The sequence below is a fragment of the Oryctolagus cuniculus genome, chromosome 3, assembly GCF_964237555.1.
Source record: "Oryctolagus cuniculus chromosome 3, mOryCun1.1, whole genome shotgun sequence".
Classification (NCBI taxonomy): domain Eukaryota; kingdom Metazoa; phylum Chordata; class Mammalia; order Lagomorpha; family Leporidae; genus Oryctolagus; species Oryctolagus cuniculus.
Genome location: NC_091434.1, coordinates 89,195,388 through 89,218,192, shown reverse-complemented (window position 1 = coordinate 89,218,192; position 22,805 = coordinate 89,195,388). Strand labels below are relative to the sequence as shown.

At 34.5% G+C, this 22,805-nt stretch overlaps 1 protein-coding gene across 12 annotated transcripts in view; it reads right to left on the bottom strand.

Moving 5' to 3' along the window:
- PRPF40A (pre-mRNA processing factor 40 homolog A) overlaps positions 1–22,805 on the bottom strand; it is a 50,595-nt gene that overhangs the window by 5,196 nt on the left and 22,594 nt on the right. For 3 of the 12 annotated variants that reach the window (XM_051849562.2, XM_051849558.2, XM_070070927.1), the window contains 17 exons: positions 17,141–17,251; positions 15,735–15,855; positions 15,444–15,497; positions 13,595–13,619; positions 12,705–13,079; positions 10,187–10,295; positions 9,625–9,689; positions 9,105–9,269; positions 8,270–8,378; positions 7,007–7,157; positions 5,907–6,040; positions 2,990–3,104; positions 2,730–2,833; positions 2,508–2,624; positions 2,077–2,214; positions 1,297–1,392; positions 50–136 (listed from right to left, as the gene is read on the bottom strand). In XM_051849562.2, the coding sequence (XP_051705522.1) occupies positions 50–136; positions 1,297–1,392; positions 2,077–2,214; positions 2,508–2,624; positions 2,730–2,833; positions 2,990–3,104; positions 5,907–6,040; positions 7,007–7,157; positions 8,270–8,378; positions 9,105–9,269; positions 9,625–9,689; positions 10,187–10,295; positions 12,705–13,079; positions 13,595–13,619; positions 15,444–15,497; positions 15,735–15,855; positions 17,141–17,251 (2,076 nt within the window). The remainder of the gene's footprint in view (positions 1–49; positions 137–1,296; positions 1,393–2,076; positions 2,215–2,507; positions 2,625–2,729; positions 2,834–2,989; positions 3,105–5,906; positions 6,041–7,006; positions 7,158–8,269; positions 8,379–9,104; positions 9,270–9,624; positions 9,690–10,186; positions 10,296–12,704; positions 13,080–13,594; positions 13,620–15,443; positions 15,498–15,734; positions 15,856–17,140; positions 17,252–22,805) is intronic. The other 9 variants (XM_051849563.2, XM_051849555.2, XM_051849556.2 and 6 more) reach the window with 6 other exon arrangements.

The window sequence follows — 22,805 nt, the reverse complement described above, 5'->3', positions numbered from 1 at the left end:
GAACAAATACTTCAATACATTTATGATGTTATCTAAAAGGCTTCCTTACTGATCGAGAGCGGGAACGTTTCCTATGATGTTTTTTAGATTTCTTAGAATGTTTCTTGTTCTTTGAGTGGTGATGCTGACATTCATGCTGCAGAGAGAAAAGAGAAAATAGAGTTTACTGTAGAGAAAAAACAGTTTATACTTCAGATCACAACAAATTTTTTAAAAGCTACACAAATTAAGTTTCTAGAGTAAAATTCCATCATATTTCAGATTTAATCTCTTGAGACTGCAAAGAATGATTATAAATTTGTTCTTTCTTACCCATCCTATACCAATCCATTTAGATATCTAAATAAAATAATGTTAAAAATTAGTATACATAGTCTTTAAGAGATAGTACGGTTTATTAGGGACAGCTGATAAACTCTACAAATGTATAATTTGCAGAACAGTCACAACTGCTTTGAAATAAGACATGCAGGCATGTTTTTTTTCCTGAGGAATCTGGTTTTGGTTAGCAATGCAGGCCAGGCACCAACAAAGAACCTCAAATGTCATACAAGGCTGGCTGCAGAATAAATGCAAAATCAACATCAGGTTTCTTTGCCTTCAAGAAACATCTCCTACTCAAGACATCCTTGGGCATTCACATGTCTCTGTGGACTTCAACTTCTTTATTAAAATAAAAAATTATAAGGCTGATGGAAAAGGGAAGGTACTACAGTAAAAGACTTGTACCTCCAAACACATTTACAGCTTTAAAAATACACTCTGCATTAGTTACCACAGTGGAAACAGAATATCTGACTTTGACAGAACTCTTAATATCCCTTTTTTATTTCACTGAATGCTAGCTTTTCTTTTCAATCTCAAAACTTCAATTATATTTTTTTCTTCCTCCCCTCCTCCCCCTTCCTACTCCCCTATCCAGTAACTCTGCTTTGTTAAGTAAATAGTAAAGGGGCGAGAATTTGGCCTAGTTGATTAAGAGGCTGCTTGTGATACCTGCAGCATTCCACATTGTAGTGCTTAGGTTCAACCCCTGCTCCAGCTCCTGACCCTGAGAGGCCACAGAGGAAACTCAGATCTGGAAATGAGTTACAGGCAGCTGGCTTCAGCCTGGCCCAGTGTTGGCTATGTGAGGCATTTGGGGAGTGTACCGGTGTATAGAAACATTCTATGACTATCAAGTAACCAGAAAATTATAAATAAATAAATATTAAACAGATCATTCTAAATTCTATTTTGTTTATACTTTTATATGTTAAGTATTATTTCAACCAGTTATGAGAACTCTAAAATTACCTCAAGCACATGCATAAAGTCTTTAAATATTCTTTTTCTTTCAGATTCCAGGGTTATATCCTCAAATGCTGGCTCCTTTACAAATCTCTCCCGGATCTGAAAAATTCATATATGGAATAAATAGATGAATACCAGGAATAGGATACCGATATGCCTAAAAGGAATATCAACAAGCGAAAACTATGATAATCCAAACCATTTACAGTGCAATTTTTTTTCTCTCAATAGTCTCAATCTTTAAAAGAAAAAAAAGGGGGGAGGGCAGCACTGTGGTGCAGTAGGGTTGACGCCCTGGCCTGAAGCACTGGCATCCCACATAGGTGCCAGTTCTGGTCCCGGCTGCTCCACTTCTGATCCAGCTCTGATATGGCCTGGCAAAACAGTGGAAGATGGCCCAAATCCTTGGGCCCCTGGACCCATGTGGGAGGCTCCTGGTTCCTGGCTTCGGATTGGCGCAGCTCCGGCCGTTGTGGCCAACTGAGGAGTGAACCATCAGATGGAGGACCTCATTTTCTCTCTCTCTCTCTCTCTCTCTCTGTGTGCAGCTCTGACTTTCAAATAAATAATAATAAATAAATCTTTAAGAAAAAAAAGTCTCAATCGTTTTTAACAAGTATTTCCAAGTGCAGAGCCACAGCTGACTTCAAATACTCTAAATATACTGAATATATTCAACAAACAACTTGCAATTTCATATGTGGCTGTAAAATGTGAAAGGAATTTATATTTTTATTTTTCAACTAAAAAAAATTATCAGAAAAAATATACACATATACATACATCTTCCCAGACAGCATCCAGCTCTATTGGAGGCGCAGCTTGTTTCAACATACTCTTGAAAGCAGATTCTTTACGTTTCATCTTCCGGGCCTCCTCTTTTTCTCTTTCACGTTCACGGGCTTCTGCCTTTTCTAGTAACTATCAGAAAACCATGATTAATTAATTACTGCAGCATAACTGTGACTTTCATGTGAAATAATTCATTATTCTTAATTTAGAGGTACTCACATATTATTTAAGGGCAATTTATCTCTTAACAAGAAAGGAAGCTTAGCAACAGTTTACTTTTACCCCACCAAAAGGACCACCATTCTATAAAAACCTCTGTATACTCCATTATCAAAATGCCCTTCAATTTAAATTCTTAGCTACAAAATTAAGAACTTCACTATTATACCAGTTATTTATAATTGCAAAAATTATTAACTTACACTATTGAAAGCCAACTTGATATTCCCTGCATCTAACGTAGTTGATCTTTTAGTTGAACTAATTATTGCCACAAAATCTTCAAAAGTAGTATTCACTTCAACTACAAATCCTTTATCCTAAAAATCAGAAAAATTGTTAATATATATAAAACATACATCAAAGGAACACAGTACCAGTTTTTGTAATACACTATAAGCAAACAGGTAAGAATAAATATTTACCTTTAGAATGTCTTTTATTATCTTTTTCTCATCATGATAACGTGCTTTAAGATCCTCAACATAAAACTTGAAAAGATCAAGTGCAGTTGATCCTAATGAAAAAACTAAAGAAGTCAAAAGCTAGCTCTAACCAAAGAGCTGCAATTACTTTTTTGTTTATAAATCAAAAATAAAACAAAAATTCCCAGCATAATCACATTCCCCTCTAATTCATTGTAACTACTATCAAAACTATAAATTAGCAAAGAAAGGAATCTCACCAGGCTGACCAAGCATATTGGTGAATCTAATGTCAGAACTAATAGTGGGATATAATTCCATCCAAGATGACATAGAATGCAGTTGTCCATGTTCATGCAATTCATCTAAAAATATCTGGGAAAAAAAATATCTGAATAGTCTTCTTGAAGTACATTAGAAATTAAGTTCAATGTGAGAACACATGTAAAAATGTAGATATATTATTTCCAATTATAAAAGTAAACTCAAATCTAGTTTCAGGACCCTTTCTCTTTTTTCATATTAGTTTAAATAGAAGCCATTATCTATTTGCTAATTCCAATTTCTTCTCTTTGCTCTTCTTTGGTTTCCATATTTGCTTACTTACAGGGCAACATACTAAACTTTAGCCCCCAGTAATTTTTAAACTTCCTGTTTCCCAAAATCCTTAAGAGTTTAATACTGTAAGCAAATACCTCTAAGGAAACTGACCCTAAACTCTGTTCCCATAATTCTTAGCACTGCACTGTTCAATATGGTAGCCGCTGACCTACATGAGTACATGAAATGTGGCTATTCAGAACTCTAATATAGCGTAAGTATAAAATGAAATGGTTACAAAGACTTAGCACAAACTTTTATAAAAACTCAACATGTTGAAACTTTTTGATACAATGAGTTAAATATGGTTAATTAAAAATTAAAATTGCATAAGGGATATAAATTTATTGGATAGAGCTGCCCTTCAGCAATACTGTACACCTGTGAATCCACTACTCTTGAAAAAAACAAGTGCATATAGACAACTCTGAAATTCTGTTCTCAAATTCTCTATCCTTTTGTCGTTATCTGTCAACACAAATGAGGGATGCTGACCTTGGTACTAATGATTACTAAATACCACACTTAACAGTACTGTTTCAGTACATAAAAACTTCTTAATATTTCTTATTTTTGGTGGTTTTCTCTACTTAAGGATTTCTCAAAGAATCATTTTGTTAGTCTCCACTGACAGTCTGATTTAGGTAGGCCTGTAATACAGTTTGACAATTTGCAGTTCAAAAATTTCTTAGGTGATAACTAATTCTGCATACCTGGGGATTATATATTGAGGACCAACCCATTCTATTAAAATTTCATCTTGGCTTAAGGCACTACATATTTCTGTGGTTCTCCTTTAAAGTCATTCCAGACCTGACATGAATTCAAATACCAGTTTAAAGAATCAAAAAACAGAGGATGCCGCCTGTAGTGCTGGTATCCCCTATGGGCACCGGTTTAAGTCCCAGCAGCTCCACTTCTGCTGCAGCTCACTGCTATAGCCTGGGAAAGCAGTAGAAGATACAAGTCCTTGGGCCCCTGCACCCACATGGGGGACTTGGAAGGAGGTTTCGGTCTCCTGGCTTTGGATCAGCCCGGCTCCGGCTGTTGAGGCCATTTAGCGAGTGAACCAGTTGATGGAAGACCTCTCTTTCTCTGTAACTCTGCCTTTCAAATAGATAAATAAATTAAAAAAAAAAAAAAGAATAAAAAACCAGTGTGTCACAGATATGTAAAAATCCTTGTTTTTTAATTCATTTTGCTGAAGTCCTGAATACCTTTTAAAGACAGAGTAAAAAAAAACAAACACACACACACACACAAAAATTACTGGGATGAATATCTGCAAGTATATTAATATGCTTAACACTAATTATAGAGGCAATTACTAATCCAATTTAGAGCCATATTTTAGACTTAACCAAAAAAAGAACTATCCTTTCAAAATTTTCCATGAAAAAATGCAATCATGGGAACAAAATACCATAAACCAAACAGATAAGGTTAATGTGCTAGGACACTGGTTCACAAAGTATAGTCCAGAAATATGAATACTATACGGAAAGTAAGAAATGCAAAATTTCCATCTCCATTCCAGATCTTCTGAATCAAATTCTTGGGATAAAGCTCAACAACCTGTAATAGTCTTCAAAATAATCCTCTGGGAAACCACTAAGATAAAGAAAACCATCAATAGTAGCAACTCTTAAATTTTCATGGAATAAGGAAAGAAATGAGACAATTTGCTGTGGCATTTAACATAGTTGGTGACCTTGCCATGGTGGGAAGAATTTTTTAAAAAGCTCCTTTGGAGATTAATACCTTGAAGGATGGCTATATGCCCTACTCTAGACTCAAACACACTACTATTTCAAGAAACAAACTAATGGAAGATATAATTCAGCATTTATCCTAATACAATAGTTAGTGGAAGAGACCATATAATCAAGACTGCACGGATTCAAACTCTGAACTATTTAGCAGCTGCGAGCCTGGGCAGGGTACTTCAACACTTTCATTTCCTTATTTAAGCTAAATGGCTCTAACAAATACAGTACCTAACCTCATAGGATACTGCTGCCTAAAAATTAAAATTACAAATGTAAAATACATGTTGCTAAGCAAATAAATGCTACGTAGTATTATGATTATTGAGAAGGGCAATCGGATGAGATACGAAATGTAAAAATTCATTGCTCCATGATAGTCTCACTAATGAACATAATCATTAGGGGTAAAGGTTAACCACACACTGAAGCACATGCAACCCCAGATCTTACACTGAAACTATACCACGGCATTCCCTATGTTCTCTATAGGAAGCACAGCACCTGCTACTAATGACTTCGCATGTATCTTATCTTCAGTCATCTCTCATCCGGATTCATTTTTCCCGACCAAAATCTTACCGAATAATGCTCAATGTTAACGTTACAGCCTTGTTATGTTCCCTTGACTAAACTGAGTGTGGAAGCACACAGATAATTATATAACTCAGTGACTTAAATATGTATGAGTCCTCCACAATGCACAAGTGAACAATCTGGGAAGAGTGGTCTCAAAATTGTTCATGGCATTACTCAAGCCCAGCAACTGTACGATAAATATTAAGGCATAAAAGATTTCTCCCCCTACTACCTGAAATGATTCCCTATTTTTACGCTGTCTTCTTCTTTCTCTTAGTAAACTCTTCTGTTTTTCTTCTTCTTCTTCCTTTTCTAAAGCCCGAATGTGTTCTTCAAAGCAAATTAATGCATCTTCTTTGTCCATATCTAAAGTATTTTTCAGTTAAAAGTTAAAATGTCAATTATCAAAAAGGGAAGCATTTATTCAAATTAACTGGTACAAATTTCAAATTGACATTTCAAAAACACTTGCATTAAGCTCAAATATGACTTGATCATCTAAATAGAAAATGCATTTATATGGAAAATCTCAGAGAACTCAGTAAAAGATAAAAACAAAGAATATACATATGACAAAACTAATGAAAGTAAATTTATTATGACAAACTTTGTTTGTAACATTGTAACTGATAAAGGAGTTTCTCATAGTAGTTGTGTCATTTAACCATGGGGATATATTCTGCTAAATATGTGGTTAGATTTCGTTGTTGAGTGGACATCAGCCTGTACTGACACCAAACAGGATGGCTATGTCACTTGGTGATATTATAGTTTGGGACCACCACTATACACGGACAGCCAGCCAGTTAACCAAAACGCTATTATGCAGTGCATGACGGTACAGAATTCTAGGTCCTACAAAAAACCTACTCATGCATTATTTTTCAGAGGGATGGCTAAAAAAGCTGTAATTTAAAAGCTACTGGGAAAGAAAGAAAAGGTACTTGGGGAAGCCTAATGAAACATAATTCTAATACAGTTTTTGTCAAAACTCCAATTAAAGTTACTATTTCAAGAAGACAGTAGGAATAAAATGTGCTAGTTAATTTAATTCTTACCCACTTCCATAATACGCGAATGGCTAAGCAACATTTCAAGTCTGACTTATGATTTACATAGTTCAAAGCTAACCTGAATTTCTGGAAAAAAAATTCTATCCTAAAACACAAAACTCAATTAGAAGAAAACAACCCATCTGGAAATCAATAGAATATTTAGAAATTAACATACAACTAGTTCAGTTAGTGACCACTATAAAATGTGACAATTCTTAGCAAAAAGACTGAACTTAGGGACTATACTATTTCTCTCATTTATAGTCATTATTCTTACTCTGTAACTCCTCATCTTCTGCAAACGTTGGATTATCCATCAGATACTGCTGGGCTTCAGACCAAGTAGTAGAATATGTTACATTAGCCATGTTGTCAAGTATGTTTTTTAAGGCTTCCCAATTCCTCTTTCGTAACTGCTTTGCTTGTTCCTTTAAAACAGTATGAAAAAAACCTTTTGAAATTCAAAGAAATGAATGCACTAAATTATAATTAGTGAAGGTTTCTTTACATTAAAACAGAGGAAACAAATTTTAAATATTATACATTAACTTTAAGTAAACACTATTTACTTTGACACTACTCTTGCCTTAGTGCTTGTCTAGGTACTTCCATTTAATTTCTTAACCTCTTTTGTTAAGTTCAGAATCTGGAAAGCATATTTTTGTTTTTTATCCCTACTCCATACACTTCTTTTCCTACTACAATATATTACAGACAGAGCCTATAACTAAAGATACTGCATACGAGTCACATAATAGTAAATGTTAAGGTCCTTTAATAGTTTTAATGGCTTCTAGCTATGCTAAAAAATTTTGGGAGATATTTATCTAAGACATACAAACTCACACAGAGTTCTCATCCATTGATTCATTACCAAAATGCTGGCAATTGTTAGGCTATGCCAAAGACATGAGCCAGGAAACCAATTACTTGAGTTATCAGTGCCACCTCGTAGGGTATGCAATATCAAGAAGCTGGAATAGCAGATGGAACTGACTCCAGGTATGCCATATGTATAACGCAGCTGTCCCAAAAGTCTAAACCACTAGGCCAGAAATTTGTCCCATGTTCAAATTTTTGGTAATGCTTACATTTATGTTTCTTGAAGACTGGATAATGAAAATTTTAATAAAGCATAACAAAACAGGCATGAATAAAAGAGGTATTTCATAACTCTATCCTGTAAGTTCAGTTTAGTTGAAACAAATGCACATTACTTTATTCTTAAGAGTAGAATCAAATGCATCAGCAGAAAAAGCAGTTTTAAACTCAATGAGATAAATTATTTTTCAAAGTGGGCATAAGGCAGCTAATTATTGGCAACTTAAGTAATTTTGTGATGACTTCAATACATATGCTACAAGGAAAAGGATAAAGAGTAATATAATGACTATGCACTTCATTTTAAACCTTAGCTTCTAATAAAAAGATCAGTTACATCACACAGACAGGATAACCTAAGCAATAAAAATGGACATGGTGTAGCTCCTTATCAGAAGAAGTTTTGTCTATGAAACCAACAACTAGGAATAAACAATACCTTTTCTTTTTTTGAAAGAAAGAACAAAACATCTTCATAGATTTCAAGACGGTCACGTTCAGATATTGCATTCCAGACTTCCATCTCTCCAAACATTTGCTCTGCTTTTCTATTTATCACAAAAATAAATATTACTCTACATTATACAATAAAAATAATCTTAAAACATTTCAATTTTTAGTTAAATTTAAAATCACGAAATGATCATTCCTCTCTAAAAGTCCTAACTATACTACAAAGGATAGCTTTTGAACAGTGAAGAAAAGAATAAAACAATGTAAGCCTCCATTATCCATAGACAGAATATCTACAGTATCCTTATTCCTATGGGTAGCTAGAGACTACCAAATATCCACAGAACTAAGTTAAAATTTTATGAAGTCATAGGAAATTTAATGATCACATAAAATATATTTAAAAAATTAAGAATTCTTTACTAAGGCTTCTAAGAAAGAAAAATAAACAGGGAAAATAAGCTGAACTTACTGTAAAATTTTTAGTACTGAATTACTCATAATTTTAAATAAAAAGCAAACTACCACTGCTCAATTAAAATAGCTTATTTCTACTCCACAAATATTAAATATTTCAATTATGTAAAAGGGAATCGAGCTTTATTAAATCTAATCTTTTTTTCTTCAAGTCCCTAAGCAGTAACTCAGAGGGTCCACAAGTCAAATTTCATTTAACTACTGATTTATCTCACCAAACTGCCACACTTAATAATTATCTAATTATTCAATCAGTATTTGTTTTAGATCAGTCACTACAGCTGGCAAGAAAGTATGACAAAAGAATATAGTTAAACATAGTCTTGAATCACTAAAATCCTTACTTGTATCTGGTTGTGGAAGTCATTTTATCATGATTTTCAAGGAAACGCTGAAAGGATTCCTTAGCCTCTTTGTATTTCGATCTTGCTTCTTCTTTTTCCTCTTTTTCTGTCTGGACTTTATAGGCATTAAAAGCCTGCTTTTTTTCACTCAATTTTGCTAAAGCACTAAATATAAAAAAAACACATGAAATGAAGGCAAGAAAATACAATGTTAATACTTGGGGGGGAAAACCAACAACTTTTCTCATGCATAAATTAAGATTGTAAAAATTTATCAAAGAAATGGTACTAGAAAATAATTTCTAATTCAAAATAAGTAATTTCATAGAAAACAGGATGCTCAAATCTAATGACAAGCCTTTTAGATTTTTTTCTTTTTAATCCACAAAAGAACTTTATTCTTTATATCTTAAAACAATGAACATTAATCTGAATTAAAAACTGCACCATTCTCCACAATTTTAAATGTGCTAGGCTTGCTATGCCAAAGTGAAAAGTTTATAAAATAATGAAGTATTACCTGTATCGTGGATCATTAATGATCATTTTCATAGCTTGTTCCCATGAAGCATTGGATGGTACCCGCTGAAAACCATTTAAATGAAGAATTAAAATTTCACACTAGCACAGTAAGTCATGTAACAGGGAACCAACTACAATACTCACTGTAAACCTCAAGAATTTTCCTTTGTAGGATTTTGAAAAGTTCTAAATAATGTTTTATTGATGGGAAACCTCTGAAATCTACCTATCAACTGAAAAGAACTTGAACTCAAATTTAAACAGGGAATGAGTATTTTTTCTTTACAATTTTGATTAAAAGGTAAACAATTATAACTATAAATAAAAAACCTTGTATTAAATATTGAAGAAGAAATGTCCTGGTGTAGTTTTGTTCAAGTTTTTTTGTTCAAAGTTTCAAAATAGTGATCTTCAAAAAAATAAGACAATTTTAGTTGATTTTCAGTAAAAACAGTACATGAAATCAGTATTTTAAATAAAGGTATCAAGGTTTGCATTAAAAATAACTCATTTTATTAGGTAATTTATACACAGCATATAAAAATCTGTAACACAAATACCTTTTCCTTCAATAATTCTTTAAATGCTTGCTTTGCCTCCTCCTTTGTATTCCAAGTATATGTTTTTTTTGCTGGCTGGCTTTCCTCCTCTTCTTTTTTGGGAGTAAAACTAGAGAAATGTAAACATGTCATTGATAATTTAAACAAATACTTGCTTCAGTCAGAAATATAAATGCCTTTAGTTGTTATTTAAATAATATTTGATGTTAAATTTTGACAATTTGGGAATTAAGCCTCATATACAGATGCTAAAAACACAGGAATAAAGGCAATACAGAGTTTTCCTGAAAGTATAGTTATTAAAACCTTGTAGAAATGCCAAAATATAACATTAACTGCATTAAACACCAGCTCCACTAGTCTACAACCTAACCATTTTAAATGGTTAATTCAATGGTTTCATATTAGTGTGTTAATGACTGAGTATTTCGCATAACTGCAAAAATATAAAAAAGATATAGAGGTTAATCTAAACCAAGGTCAGCATATGCAGCATACTACACTAGCCAAAACTAGCCCACTCTGACTAGAAATATACACAGCCTTGCTCATTTGTTTATATACTGATTATGGCCAATCTGTGGGACCACAGCAGAGTTGGCATTGTTAACAAACACAAAACCCCAAATACTTACATTTGGTATTTTATCAAAAAGTTTGCCAAACACAAATCCAAAATAAAAATAATACAATCAAGAATTTTTAACTGGTTTTGGTTGGGGGTCATTCAAAGAATACATTTACCCTGATATAAACACAGAGGAATGCAGGAAAAAGAAAAAAATCATGAAATACTTCAAGTAAAATATTTAAGGGAGGAGACAATTAAGTAGATTCTGACAAAAATGTAAATATATTCACTTTACATCAGGTAAGCTTACTTAGGGAAATCTATTTAGAACTGTCAAAAAGTACTATAAAGAGATCAGCAAAAAACTAACAGCTACAAATGGTCTAAATAAACATAATTAAAATCAAAATCTCACAGACAGGCACTATAATCAGGAAATGCAGTAAAGAAAAAAACAGCAGGAAACAAGTATTAATTCTTAAAATTATGAAGAACATATTATGGTTGGCCCTCTGCTTCTGTGGTTTCAACCAACTATGGATCAAAAAATATTTGAAAGAAAAAGGAAATTGCATCAGCACTAAACAACACATTTTTCTCATTATTCCCTAAAAAGTACAATACAACAACTATTTACATGGCATTTACACTCTGTTGGGTATAATAAGTAATCTAGAAATGATTCCAAGTATATGGAAGGATGTGCACAGACTATATGCAACTACTACACTGATTTATACAAGGGATTTAATGCAAAAGATTATTACAAAACATTCTATCAATAGTGGAAATGTCAATCAGTAAGGGGACACTTAAATTTATGCATAGTACATAATACATGATGGAGTGTATGGAGATTATGTTAATTTTACCTTGATGTCTTCAAATATACCATATGGATCTCTTCATAGAACAAATTATAAAGCTATTTTCACTTTGGAAAATATAACATAGGAGAACACAAAAAGAAGACTTACAATAAGAACTGGAGGGTAAAGGCAGTATCTTAAGATGGATGACTATGTTAGGACCATGAAGATTAAGGCTGTTTTTTATACCTGTGGACATCCTTAAGTCAAGGGCAGCTTGAGTTCACTTTTCATAGCTAGCCATGTGAAATATTACTATAGCGTATGCAGGTACAAGCAAACTGTAGACTTTGACAGATGGAGCTGTGCTTTATTAAAAAGCCATCCCAATTCACTCCAAAAGCAGTATGAAAATACTCTCATACTCTGCTAAATCTATCTTTTGTGCTTGGTTTTTACTAATATGGTACAAAAATAGTAGTATTATTTTGTGTTTCATTATAACGGCTGAGTGTCTTATAAACTTCTTGGAGAACTGATTTCCTTTCTCTGTAAAACACCTTCTATTACCTTTTCCAAAATATGCTTTTAAAAAAGCAGTTTTATTTCATTTGTAGAAAACTGAAAACCAAACACTACAAATAAGCAAAGAAAAAATGAAACAAAACCATTTTAGTACTCTAGCTTGCAGAGCTCCTTCAACTTTCCTAAGAAATCTTTTTAATAACAAACTATGGCATTTGTAGTGCTATGCTGAACCACACAGGAGAAAAAAAAATCAGTAACACTGATCCTTTTTCAAAACTGACATTTTGTTAATCATGGATATTTTGCTTTCAAATAGGATATATCTTCTTTAGTATGGTTTTTGGCACTCCTTTACATCTGTGCCTCACCCGATCCTTTGCTCTACTTCTTAAAACTTCAGTGCACAAGTTTTCCAACAGTTTGGTGTCTAATCTACCTCCAAAAAACCAAAACAGAGCAAGAAGAATAACTTAGCCTCAAAATTTATCCAGTGTCTAAAGTCTTAAAATTTTTATTTTCAAAAATATTTAGACTCAATGGTCACTGATTAAGCAGCAATTTCTTGAATTACGTCTACACTGATTTTCAGAAGACAAGTTACTAAACTTACTCAGCTACAGTTTCCTGTTTAGATGTTTCTTCTCCAGTATTACTGGATACTTCAACACTCTGATCCTGAATAGCAGAGGTACTAGTAAGTTGTGCTTGTTCCTCAGTTGAAATAGTTACAGTATTTTCATTATCTACAACAGTAGCAACAATGGAAGTAACTTCAGGCTCAGGAACAACTGGAACAGTTCCACCCACAGTATTAGAAGTAGAAGTGGAAGCACTGGCATTGGCTGCAGCAGCAGCTGCTGCTGCTGCGGCTGCTGCTGCAACAACAGCAGCTGCTGCTTCTGCAGCAGCCATGGTGCTCATTGTAGTCGGAATTTCTGTTGTAGGAACCGGGGCTGCTGATGTTGTGGTGCACTCTTCTTGCTTACTATACATTAAAAAAAGAGAGAAAACTAGTTATTTCATCACTGTAATCATAAATCTAAATCTAGGTTTTAAATTATAATAACAAATGAAAAGGGACCAACATTCAGTGATTCCAAACTAGAAAGTCCAATAATTATTCTCATTTACAAAATGCTCAATTAGATTGTTATCATTAAATTTGACATATATTATGTCTGTAAGAAGTTCTAAAATTTCTGTTTCATGAATTAAAAGGAAACCATATATAATCAAAGAAATATATCGATATAATATTTCATCCATTCCCAAATGAACTGAAAGAAAATTTTGGACTTCATTTTAACAGTCTTCTTAATTCATATCAGTATCAACCTGAGCAAATATTATTCTCCCTGCTTCTCCCCCATAAAATCCTCTAAAGACATCAAATCATCAGATCTAACAAGAAAACAAGATCTAAAAGAAAACTGACAGCTAAAACAAGATGTTACAGGAGACCAAATTTATAAATAAATGTTGATATTCAAAATAGCTTACCTGCTCTCTTCAGCTTTGATCATTGCTATCAAAGAGAAAAATGAAAAGTCATCTACTAGGTTTTAAATATTGTAACTGAAAACAAACTTTGAAAAAAATAAAGAAAACTATCTTACAATAGGATTTAACATCCAAAAAAAATTCTTAAATAAATTTTACAAACACTTGCTCCATAGTTGTAGAGCAGCAATTAAAGAATAAAACCAATTTTAAATAAGAACAGTTATCAGAAAAAGTTATCTCATGCTGTTATTTTCCCAATGGCTGTTGGCTACTGCAAAATCTCCCTGAAAAATCTAAATTCTGGAATAATATTTTTCCCACTGATGAGACTACTTCGAATTTTCTTATGATACTAAATTTAATATGGGACAAACTGCAATTATAAAATTCCAGTACATACATATTCTAGCATTAACAAGTACATTAATAGGTATGCATACTATTTTTATTAGGGTTATATCAGAAATGAGCTTGATATTCTGTAAATGAATAAACTAGGATGCAGGTTACCTATCTTTATTCTTATTAGCCAATGCTAGTAACTTTAGTTATAAAATGAAATATAAATGAAAATTTCAGTTTCATTTTCAATTATGTAACTTTTCCTTTGGGGATAAAAAGTAGCTTTTATTTAGCATCCTAGGGATGAGGTACCATTTAAGTAATAATATAAGCCTGCTTGTATGAAAATATTTTAACAAGGAAATCTGAAAATCTGTTAACAATGGTTGAGAAAACATATTCAAGAGTTATTACAAATATAAAATATACAAATATAAATTTACATTTTCCTGATACAATGTGCACAGAGAAAAGGTAAATGACTTAAAGTCGACAATGCCTTTTATGAAATTTTATCCTTTCGTGGCAGATACTATTCTATATCGATGCCTACTTTATTAGTCCTGTTTTCCTATAAGCTGTTGTTTCTAATTTGGTATATTTTTTGACACTATATTCAGTTAAAAAGAGACCAAAAAATTTCAATTCTTAATTCTTATTCAGAATCACTGCTATTTTAAATCTTGGGTTCTATAATATTTTGAGTAGTTCAGAGTGTAAAACAATTCTTACAACTGCAGCATGTTACTTTGTTTACCTAATTTCACTCAATCATAATGTATCAAAGCTATCATAAAAAATGTTATGCTAAAGCAAAAATCAATATTAGGGGGGTGGGCGCTGTGGCTCACTTTCTAATCCTCATCTGCGGCGCCAGCATCCCATATGGGCACTAGGTTCTAGTCCTGGTTGCTCCTCTTCCAAGTCCAGCTCTCTGCTGTGGCCCGGGAGGGCAGTGGAGGATGGCCCAAGTGCTTGGGTCCCTGCATCTGCATGGGAGACCAGGAAGAAGCACCTGGCTCCTGGCTTCGGACTGGTACAGCGCCAACCGTGGTGGCAATTTGGAGGGTAAACCAACGGAAGGAAGACTTCTCTCTGTCTCTCTCTCACTGTCTATAACTCTACCTGTCAAATAAAAAAAATTTTTTTAAAAATCAATATTAAATGTCTGACTACATGCTAACGACTAAAGAGATAGATTCAAGGTTCTCTAATTACTACCATTAAATGGGTTAAATCATATGTTCCAAGTATCTACCAACACTCAAGTAGAATTTAGAAATTTTCTAAGTTTTTGTTTAATTTTTTAATGACAAATAAATTTTAAAGAAAATCAAAGTATACTTTTAAAAGTTACAAGCTCATTTATAATATAATCCTTAAGTGAAAGGAATTCTTGTATTAGAGATTTTTCACTGCAGATTTATCAATTCAGTTAGTGAATATTAGTGACATACTCTAAAAATGTTAAATATGACAGAAAATAATTATCAAAGCGGCTCACCATGCAGGTTTGATTTTGTAATAAGACCTCCAGCAACAATGGTATTCTGGTATCCTAGTTTCAGTGGAATCAAATCAAATAAAAATCTATTTAAAATCTATAGAACTGAGATCTAGAGCAACAAGAAAATAAGAGCCCATAAAACTATTACACCATTTTAAATGTTCTAATCAGTTAATTTAAAAAAAAAAAAAGGCCTTTGAACAATCCTATTCAGGAAGGATTATTTCAAAGTGATTGATATATCAAAGTAAAAAAATTATACTACACATTATTTTCTCCTATTTTTACCTTCAAGATCCTCAAGCTCTTTAGGCTTGGCCCAGCGGGATTCTTTTGTTTGAGAATTGTAATAATAAGGCTTTCCAGAATCAGATTTGTACTCCTTCCAAGGGCATTTAGATAACAGTTGCTATAGAAGAACAAACTTCGAGTTAACTAATATATTTAGCATCACTAAATTTCACAAACTGTTTTCACTACATATTCTCACCCTTTATTATTTCTACAACTTGGGGAGATGCTACGTAAAAAGGTAATTTGTTTAAGGCAGCAACCCTATTATCTCAAATCCATATGATCTTGTCACCATCCAGGTAAAAATTTCCATTACACATTTCAAGTAGTAATACAAGTATGAAAAACAAAATTTAAGGAAAATAAAAATCTGATTAGGTATCAGCTTCATGATATGATACTGTTAAAACTGTATTTAAACTAACATATTAAAGCATAATATAGGTATAATATATGTAATACAAGTTTTCTTCAAAATGTTCATGAAAAATGGAAGCTTATTTTGGTGCAAAAATTTTGAAATCCACACATATGAGGTCTTTAAAGCTTTCATGGGGGTACCGATATTGTGAGGTAACAAGTAGAGCAGCCTCCTACAACACCAGCATCCTATACGTGCACTGGTTTGTGTTCCCGCTGTTCCACTTCCAATCCAGCTAATGGCCTAGGAAAAGCAGCAGATGGTGGCTCAAATACTTGAGCCTCTGCCAACCAAATGGGATACCTTGATGAATCTCCAGGCTTTGGGGCGGCCTAAAACCAGCCATGGAATGAAAAAGTTTTACATAGGTCTCAAACTTTTTGCATCAAAATAAACATATTTTAGTTACATTTTCCAGACTTTGTGAAGCACTCATTAAAATGTTAGGATGATATAAAAAAAGATACTGAAAACTTGAATACTGACAGTTTCTTGGATAAGTATAAATATCACCAAAGATCAATCAATACTGGGTTAAATAAAATTTACAACACAAAATGAAACAAACACTTTTTAAGGTCATTTTCTGCAGAGACAACTTCTCATTCTCATAGAAGGAAGTGTTTGTTGGTAATTTCACTTCCTTCCCATTACCCCAACTCCCTTTTTGGAAATTTTTAAGACTGCCAATTTTGCTCTTAAGAAACCAATTGGATATGTGAATTAAAAAGAAGGGGAAAAACAGGCCCGTCTTCCTATATATTTTTTTAATCATCTTTTGGAGTAGGGGCAAAATCAGTAAACAAAATTAGTCAGGAAAAAATTTAGTTTTATTATTATTCTTGCTGACGGGTGTTTCTATACTAACCCTCTTCTAGTATATAAGCAATTCTGCTCTTTAGATAGTGAAATACAGAATCCAAAAAGGTGTGCCCTGATCTACTGAACAGTCCCTGATTTCCAGCCCTCAAACCTCTACCTCAGCAGGTGTTTTAAGATCATCTGGCTTCTCCCAGGTAGACTGTTTTGTTTCAGTATTATAGTAGTAAGTCCTTCCATCAGGTGATTTATGTTCAGTCCACATTGATTTCTGTGGGCAAAGAATTAAAAAAGATTTAAGTTATGTAACACTGCCACTGACAGTAAATACCAGTATTACTAGTTTCAAGGTTATAACTATGTGAAGAAATTGAATCAAATGGGTATAATTTGGCAGCTTAAGACAATTAGAGTAATTTATCAATCCATGTAAAGTAAAAACTGAAAAACACAGTATTTTAAAAGTACTTCAAGGCCAGGGCCGCAGCTCAATAGGCTAATCCTCCGCCTTGCGGCGCCGGCACACCGGGTTCTAGTCCCGGTCGGGGTGCCGGATTCTGTCCCGGTTGCCCCTCTTCCAGGCCAGCTCTCTGCTGTGGCCCGGGAGTGCAGTGGAGGATGGCCCAAGTGCTTGGGCCCTGCACCCGCAAGGGAGACCAGGAGAAGCACCTGGCTCCTGCCTTCAGATCAGCGCGGTGCGCCGGCCGCAGTGCGCCAGGCGTGGCGGCCATTGGAGGGTGAACCAACGGCAAAGGAAGACCTTTCTCTCTGTCTCTCTCTCTCACTATCCACTCTGCCTGTCAAAAAAAAAAAAAAAAAGTACTTCAAAAGTGGCACGGTTTTAGAATCTCTGATGGAATTACAAAGATGACTGCTTGAAGAACAGTAACTCTGTAACTTGGGTATATAAGACAGTATAAATCTCTGTAGTGCATACAAGAGAACATATATGAACTAGCTGCTAATGTATATAGGACAACAGATCATGCTTCTAGTCCAGAGTATCATATTGGACAGTTTTAAACTGTCATGCCATTAAGATACAACTACCAAAATTGGAAAAAAATAGCTTTTAGATGATAATCAAAATCAAACTGCAAACAAGATAAAATAAAGAGAGGGAAATAAAACCCACATGACTCCAGATGGCTCGAAACAGTAGAGTTGAGACAAAGTTTTATATGGAATTATTCTGAAGTAGAATATAAATTTACTCTTAACGAAGAGTCCAAGAGAACTAATAATCTACTAAAAGCTATTAATGAAACTTTATGCATCAATAGACATGATGCCTCAAATCAAATCAAATCATCAGGTCTGAATAAATACCAAAGCTATTATTTAGATGGTAACAAACTGCTGGAAGACAAGTTACAAAGACAGTATATACCACATTTTTTGAAACCCAATAGTATTGTACATCTCAAAGAAAAACATAAAATAACTGTCAAACTATCATATGCTGTCCTACTACTCACATTCCGTTTTAAAATATTTTAAAATTTACTTACGTAGATACTGAATTTATCAAGTACCATTTTGTGCATACGTAAAAACAAAAGTAGGCAAACGAAATAGTTAAGATATTCCTAAAACTCCTTCACAAAGCAACCCCCTTTTGTTTAAGAGCCCTTGATGTCCATTATAATCCAAAATAGTATTATCTTCTGCAGCATCAGGATTATTATTTCTCTAAAAAATTATAAAATAAGTGAAAATCACTGCTACTGGTTCTTAACCTTCTTTTGCATTTATTTAAAGCTGATTTACCTGCTTTTTCTTATCGACTTTATTAAGAACTGATCTACTTTTGATTTCTGCTTTGGATATGGCTAAACAAATGTGAGTCATTGATTTTCCCATTTTCTCACCACAGTCATATTCTGCTGATGAGAATAAAGTGCCCTGTTTCTTCCAAATCACTGGTATCAATTCTTTTGAATGCTGGCACTTTTGCTATTGACTCATATACTACTAATCTGTAACTAATACCTAGACAGTGGATACCATTAACTATAAAATGCTTCATAATTTCAGAAAATTTAGATGGTAAAATGAAACACAATAATTGAAAACTAGTGGCTGGCACTGAGGCATGGGTTAAGCATCTGCTTGTGGCTCCAGCATCCCACCCAGGTGCTGGTTTGAGTCTCGGCTTCTCTACTTCTGATACAGTTCCCTGCTGATGGCCTGGGAAAACAGAATAAAATGACCCAACCGCCTGGACCCCTGCACCCACGTGGGAGGCCCAGAAGAAGCTCCTGGCTTCGGATTGGCACAGCTCCAGCCGCTGCAGCTAACTGGGGAGTGAACCAACGGATGGAAGACCTCTCTCTCTCTGCCTCTCCTTCTCTGTGTAACTCTTTGTTAGTGGTGTCTCGATCTATGTTTCTTCCTTTTTTTTTTTTTTAAACAGGCAGAGTGAACAGTGAGAGAGGTAGAGACAGAGAGAAAGGTCTTCCTTTTCCGTTGGTTCACCCTCCAATGGCCGCTACAGCTGGCGCACCGCACTGATCCGAAGGCAGGAGCCAGGTGCTTCTCCTGGTCTCCCATGGGGTGCAGGGTCCAAGCACTTGGGCCATCCTCCACTGCACTCCCGGGCCACAGCAGAGAGCTGGACTGGAAGAGGGGCAACCGAGACAGAACCCGGCGCCCCGACCGGGACTAGAACCCGGTGTGCCAGCGCTGCAGGTGAAGGATTAGCCTATTGAGCTGCAGCGCCGGCCTGTGTAACTCTCTCAAATAAATAAAAATCTTTTTAAAAAAATGAAAATTAAGGAACAACTCCAAAATTTGATGAAGAACCAAGAAAAGATGATGAAAAAAGTATTTAAATCAACGTAATATCAATGATTAATTAGAAAAGGAATGATATTAACTCTTGAAAAAATAACTGGTGCTCTTACCCAGAATACTATAAACAAGTGATATGTCCTCATATTATCACATAGTTCTCTAAATTCTATCTGAAAATTTAGTCAGTATCTATGGCTACCAAAGGATTGTGACAAAACACATTGTACTCACAAATATAATTTTATGCAAATTTTGATAGTCTAAATGAATCACAATTGTAATCTTATCAGAAAAAAATTAAAAACACATTTGAAAATATGAAAAAAAAGAAAAAAAACCTGGTATTAATGTAAAGGAATAAGGCACAGCCACTAAAATTAAAATAAGAACTTCACAAAATTTAAGCAGCTTGACGACAAAAGAATTGAACATCCCAGCAGACTTAGTAAGTCATTTGACATGACAATTCACAACATGGATTTCTGCAGCAGGGTAAAAAGGTATGCCAAAAGTGTGTTAAATTCTTTAACTTATTCTAGCACACTATACTGGACAAGAAAATTGCAATTTCTCTGAAGCAAATATTAAGAACCCATGAAAGTACTTGAACTTTGTGGCCTTAAAGGAGTTAAGATCTTCCTAAAATTGGAGCTTCTGTATTACTCTGCACTTTTTTACAGATGGCACCGGTCTCTGAATTACTACCAACACAGTTGTAGTAGTAACAAAATACAGACACAAAACAGTTGAGAAACAAAATTAATTTTTTAAAATAAAGGGTAAACTGGAAGTATATTTGCAAAATAAAGGTTAAAAACCATTATTGCGAGGCGGATATTCTGGCGCAATGGATTAAGCCACCACTTGCAACGTCCCCATCCCATAGTGGTGTGCCAGTGCCAGCCTCTCTGCTTCTAAGCCAGCTCCCTGATAAGCCACTCCAGAAGATGATGGCTCAAGTACTTTGAGTCCCCGTCACTCACACGGGCAACCCAGATAGAGTTCATGTTGTTTGCTTTCATCCTGGCCCCATCTTAGTTATTTTAGCCATTTAGGAAGTGAACCAGTGGATGGACAATCTCTCTAGCTCCCCACTCTGTCACTCTGCCTTTCAAATGTTATTGAATAGAAAAATAAGAATGGCCATCAACAGAACAAAGACAGATACCAACAAATCAAGGAAGAACACATTAAAAGAAAATTTCTCAGAAAAATGATATTGAAGACAATCTAAATGTTAAAAGGGTATTCTTAAGCTATGGTTAAAAATTAAAGTAGTGTATATTCTCTAAAATATAGGTTAGCAGTTCTTATGCCGGCACTGTGGCACAGTAGGCTGAGCTTCCACCTGTAGTGCCGGCATGTGTCCTAGCTGCCCCTCTTCCAATCCAGCTCTCTGCTTATGGCCTGGGAAAGCAGTGAAAGATGATGGCTTAAGAGCTTAGGTTCCTGGACCTGCATGGAAGACCTGGAAGAAGCTCCCGGCTCCTGGCTTTGCATTGGCTCGGCCCGTCATTGCAGCCATTTGGGGAATGAACCAACAGTTGTAATCTCTCTCTCTAACTCCATCTCACAAATAAATAAATAAATAAATAAATAAATAAAAGCTTTAAAAATAAAAAAACAGTAAAAAATGTAAACATCATTGCTCCACCCTGAAATTTCACTCGGCATCATCCCACTGATACTGTTACAACTATGTAGAAGACTGTCGTCTAAAGTTCTACTTTTTAACAGTGATGAAATTGAGATTAACTCAATATCCACCCACTGAAAAACATACAAATAAGGGTCTATTCCTACAAAGAAGGATAAATGTGTAAGACACAGTGTCAAATAAAAATAAGACATCATACCAATGATAGCGCCAAAATAAAGAAAAAATGCTATTTGAAATGCAATGAAAATAGGGAAACAAAAAATCTCACATAAGTGTAGCCCAAATGCTGATAAATTTTTCAGATTCAAAAAAGGCCAATTAACAAAAACAGTTGGTAAAGAAATTGAAAACACTCAAACCAGGGGCTGGTGCTGTGGCGCAGTGGGTTAAAACCCTGGCCTGAGGTGCCGGCATCCCATAGGGCGCCAGTTCTAGTCCCGGCTGCTCCTCTTTCCATCCAGCTCTCTGCTATGGCCTGGGAAAGCAGAAATGACCCAAGTTCTTGGGCCCCTGCACCCATGAGGGTGACTTGGAGGAAGCTCCTGGCTCCTGGCTTCGGATAGGTGCAGCTCTGGCCGTTGCAGCCATCTGGGGAGTGAACCCCAGCAGATGGAAGACTTCTCTCTCTGTAGCTACCTCTCTGTAACTCTTTCAAATAAATAAATCTTAAAAAAAACAAAACAAACAAACAAAAAAAACAACACTCCAACCAAAAAAATGTATATACAATGATACTAATATTTCTATACAAATTATTTATATGAAAATGAAAGGAAAAAATGTTTTAATCCATACGCTAAATAAAAAGAGAAATCCCCTTACTACTCTAATGTAGGGAAAATAACAAAAGGAAAACAAGAACAGATTAGCAGACATGGAACAGATTTACAAGCAATCTGAAGATGTAAGGAAATGACTTCTTAGCAAACTACCAAAATCCCAGAGTTTTCTTTACTCCACAGCCTGGCTGATACTTGTTTTCTTTTGTCTTTGGGAAAAACCAATCTTACTAGGGTGAGGTGACAAATCACTGGCGTTGAATTGCATTAGTCATATGAGTATTTTTCATGTACCTATTAGGTATTTGCATGTCTTCCTTTGAGAACTGTCCGTTTAATTTACTGCCTAATTTTAACTGAATTCAGGATATTAAATCCCTTGTCAGAGAACTTGCAAATGTTTTCTCCCATTTTGCAAGTTTTCTCTTCTTATTTCTTTTGCTGTGCAGAAACTGTTCAGTTTTATGAAATCCCATTTTTCTGTTTTTGGTTTTGAAATTATTCCTTCTTTATACAAAATGTGTAGGGACCAGAAGGAGGGCTTAGAGCCCAGACACAAACAAACAACCTAAATATTAGCAACAGGAAGC